This window comes from Bubalus kerabau, chromosome 18 (assembly GCF_029407905.1).
Source record: "Bubalus kerabau isolate K-KA32 ecotype Philippines breed swamp buffalo chromosome 18, PCC_UOA_SB_1v2, whole genome shotgun sequence".
NCBI lineage: Eukaryota > Metazoa > Chordata > Mammalia > Artiodactyla > Bovidae > Bubalus > Bubalus kerabau.
The window spans coordinates 766,897-771,132 of NC_073641.1; the positions used below are offsets into that span (position 1 = coordinate 766,897).

At 48.2% G+C, this 4,236-nt stretch overlaps 1 protein-coding gene across 1 annotated transcript; it reads right to left on the reverse strand.

The window, feature by feature from the left end:
• Positions 1–555: 555 nt before the first annotated feature.
• On the reverse strand, positions 556–2,207 carry LOC129633215 (liprin-alpha-1-like). Its single transcript, XM_055555056.1, has 2 exons — positions 2,076–2,207; positions 556–1,442 (listed from the first exon to the last, which is right to left on the reverse strand). Exons 1-2 carry the CDS (start codon positions 2,199–2,201, stop codon positions 1,338–1,340), a joined length of 231 nt encoding a protein of 76 aa, XP_055411031.1. The 5' UTR covers positions 2,202–2,207; the 3' UTR covers positions 556–1,337.
• Positions 2,208–4,236: the final 2,029 nt, after the last annotated feature.

Genomic DNA, 4,236 nt, shown 5'->3' on the forward strand with positions numbered 1-4,236 from the left:
CTTCTATTTGCTATGGGACACTTAGAGAATATTTTCTCACAATGAAAATATTCGGAGTTGATAACTACTCCTGTAACCTGTTCTGCACATTTTGGTGCAAGTCATTTTACATCCAGAAAGCAAGCAGTGCAGGCTGTGTCATTTGCTGTTTCATAGGAGCAGCCTGGAAACCCTGAGAGCCGAACTGGACCAGACGAGGCTACGAGGGGCTCCCTTCCACCATGGGTAGGCCGCTCCCCCAAGCAGCTCCCCTCAGCGCTGTCGAGTGTGACAAGGGCCTGTCTGGTGTGTGGACAGTATGACTGGGTGTTGCTCATGGTCGCACCTCAAGGAGCCTGTAGCTTCGTGGCCAGCGAGACAGAAGAGACAAACATTGTTCCTTAGGGTCAAACATGGTACCACGGAGTGGTAGTCACAGGATTGACAACACTCAAAAGCACAGGCAGAGGTTTGGAGCTGGGGGGGGGGGGGGCGACCAGTTGATATTTGAGCGTATTCATTTGAGGGGCCTGACAGACTGTGACAGTGCTATTTCTTAAGAGTCGCAGAAGGTTAATAACCTGTAGTCTTTTTTACGTGAATGGAGACTGAGACATGACTTGTCCTTGACTACGGTGGGAGGAATCACCTGGCTTGTGAATGAGGCAAGCAGATCAAAGTGTAACACAACTGGGCGCAGATTTCTCAAGCCTAGTTCTTCTAAAGCAGAGTTACACCATATGTATGAAACGCTCAAACCAGGACCAGAACTTGCTGCTGGTACAACTCCTGTGCGCCAGTTCAAAATCCATTTCAGGTCCCTCCCTGGTCATTAAGTAACCAATGTGGGCAAAGTCCTAACATTAAAAGTGAAAGGTCTTAAAAACGCTTTTCCCAGAATTCTGTATGTATTAAACTCTGCCACCTAATCTCCTGTTGCCAAAGAGTAGTGTGAATAGCTTATACAAACCTGTGCAAATATTTCTGTTTTGAGTTCTCACACAGAATTACTCACACCAAGCTACTAAACAAGGACACTTGCTGTACCACATGTTGGAGGGGTTCTCTCTGAGATGGTCTCACGGGGGAGGGGTGGGCAGGGTGGGCGCTGTCTGTCTGTGCACAGAGGAGAGGCGAGGCTCACAGGAAGAGGCCTGAACCCCCAGCACTCTTCTGTTTTCACAGTGACCGTTAGGTAGTTTCTCATAAATCATGACACCCGCAGACACGACCGCCAGAAACATCATGATTCCACATGGTCACACAGCTCGGGCCTGAGGATCTGAGGGTGAGCAAATGCCACTTGACTTGTCTGGCCGCCGGTATCACTGTCACACATCCCTTCAAGGAGCGGAACCTCAGAAAACTCGAGAAGATGGCCAGGCAAGCTGCCTCAGCAGAGCCCACACAGCATGCTCCCATCTCTCCGAGAGAACGGGCTCCACAGACGTCACCAGACTCGCCTGAGTGAATCAGAAGGAAATTTCAGCATCATCAGGAACACATTTGACAGGGAGTTGCAGAGGGGTGGGGGTGGGGGTGGGGGAGGATGAACCGGGAGACTCAGGTTGACATATATACAGCACCGATACTACACATAAAGTCAACGAGTAAGGACCTAGTGCATAGCACAGGGAAATCTACTCAGTGCTCTGTGGTGAAGTAAATGGGCAGGAAATCTAAAAGAGAGGGAGATACGTAGATAGATAGATAGATAGATGACTGATTCACTTTGCTGTACAGCAGAAATTGACACAGCAGTGTAAAGCAACTATACGCCAAGAAATGAATGAATGGATGAATGAATTTTTAGAAAAGGAACACACTGGGCACCCTAGAACTTGTAGAAATGAGGAGTCCACACCCAGGGTGCAGCACAGCGCTAGGGCTGCCCTAATGTTGGTTCACTGCCAACGGACTGCCTGGACCAGGCCTCTTCTACCCCAGAGATCTCAACGCAGAGGCGGGGAGGCAGCCAGTTGCGGTCTCGCCAGAGCTCTGCTCTTGCTCACGCAGCCATGCCAAGGCTGAGATCACCGGGGAACAAGGGACCCACAGTCCACCTCAGGACAACAGACACAGCTGCCGTCACTTACTTCGTGAACATCCTGCTGCAGTTTCCTGTTCACGTCCTCGGACTTGAGGAGGTCCTTCCTGGCCGTGTCCAGGTCCTCCTTCAGCTCTGTCACATGGGCAAAGAGGGCTGCCAGGCGCTCCTCCATCTGGCTCTGCTCCTGCTTGTCAATGACTTCCTGGAGGTTGATCACCTTAGCCAGGTCCTCCTCGTGGCTTAGAGGGTCTCTAAGGGGGAAAGGAAGCCTTAGACAGCCTTGTTTTGAGAGGGAGGGACCACAGCACTTCTGGGCAATCGGTGAGGTCAAAACTGCCTTCTGCGCTCTGGGAGCTCACAAGACCCTCACAGCCACTCAGACCTACATGGTATGTTGGTGAGAGGTCCCGACAGCCCCACACAGACTGGATGGTAAGACAAGAACCAGACAGAGGGTGAGACCAAGGACTTGCCTTTCCATTGGCGCTTGGCATGTTTTCTTGCTCATGATTTACATCTAGCACCCTGTGCGTTAGTATCTTTTCCTGGTTATTCTCCTCTTTAAGAATCATCTGCTAAAACCAAAAAGTTGAATTAGAGTCAAGAAATAAGTAAAGACAGCAAAACACCTGGAAATATTCAAGTCTAAACTGAAAATGCAACATATAAAGAAAATACATGGTGATGCTATCCATCCCGAATACCACCAGGTGATTAGAGTCAGAATTTGTCTTCTGCTGGACAAAGGGGGTACTTAAGAGATCCTGCAGCTCTGAGCCACAAGTCTAGTTTACTAGTCATTAAAATAACCCAGGTGGGCAGGTTCTCAATCAGAACGATAAAAAACATCTGATGCCCACCACTACAGCTTTCATTCTTTTTTAAAATCAAAGGATTCAAATGACAAACCCTTCACGGAAATTACACAAAGACTGATCAAACTTACCTCTTTATGTGTGGCACCTAATTCTTCTTCTAACAAACTACACCTTTCGAGTGCTACTTGTAATCACGCTCTCAACTCAAATAAAAGGGGCCAAGTCACCTTGTATTGATGTGTGTATATACGTTAGTACACTTCTTAGTGTATACTCACCCTAATACATAGATACTGTCACAGAATACCTTTAATGTCTCTCATTGATCTTAACGTCAAGAGAATCTGCTTGTTAACAGCTTTAAATTCTAAATTTGAGAGAACAAAATGTTATCCTAAATTAATTCTATTACCCAGTTTTTAACTGCAAGTTGATATACAGAATATAATAAATCTTGAGACATTCATGCCAACGAATACTTTTTAACTGGGGGTTTCCCAGGTGGCTCAGTGGTAAAGAATCCGCTTGCCAATACAAGAGGGCAGGTTCGATCTCTGGGTCGGGAAGATTGCCTGGAGTGGAAGATGGACACCCACTCCAGTATTCACGCCTGGGAAGCCCCATGAAGAGAGGAGCGTGGTGGGCTACAGTCCACAGCGTCACAAAGATTTGGACATGACTGAGCATGTACACAGGCTATGCTTTTTAACTATATAAAACTGACTTCTTACAGAAAAAAATATATATACAAGAATTCAAGAAGCTCAAAAGTCAAGTAGTTACATAAATACATGCATCATCCACCTAACAAGACAGCAAGTGTACAAATCCAGGACGGTTGGGTGGCTGGTACCTTCTCGTCCAGGGTCTTGTGGTGCTCAAACAGCAATTTTGGTGCCCTGAGCACCTCCACGTCGCTGGTAATGCTGGCTAGCTTGCTGCTGCTTGCACCTGCTGCTTGCCCACCGTCATCTGGAGGGACGGCACATACCAGGAAACCAGGCACTCCAGGAGCTCCAGCAGCAGCTGCGCCTGCTGCTTGCCCACCGTCATCTGGAGGGACGGCACATACCAGGAAACCAGGCACTCCAGGTGCTCCAGCAGCAGCTGCAGGGCAGGGCCAAAGGAGCACCATCAACCTCATGCTTGATTCAGGGCCAATAACTCCTCTCAGACTCACCCTATAGCGGAAAGCATGCTAAGGTACATCGGAATCCCGCCAGTTCAAGCTAAAGTTAGAGTGGACTTTCCCAGGGGCCCAGTAGTTAAGACTCCACACTTCTGCAGGGGTCATTGGGTTTAATCCCTGATCAGGGAACTAAGATCCCACACAAAGTGTAGCATGGACAAAAATGTAAGTTAAGAGAACTCCCCCCTCAAATGTTCTAA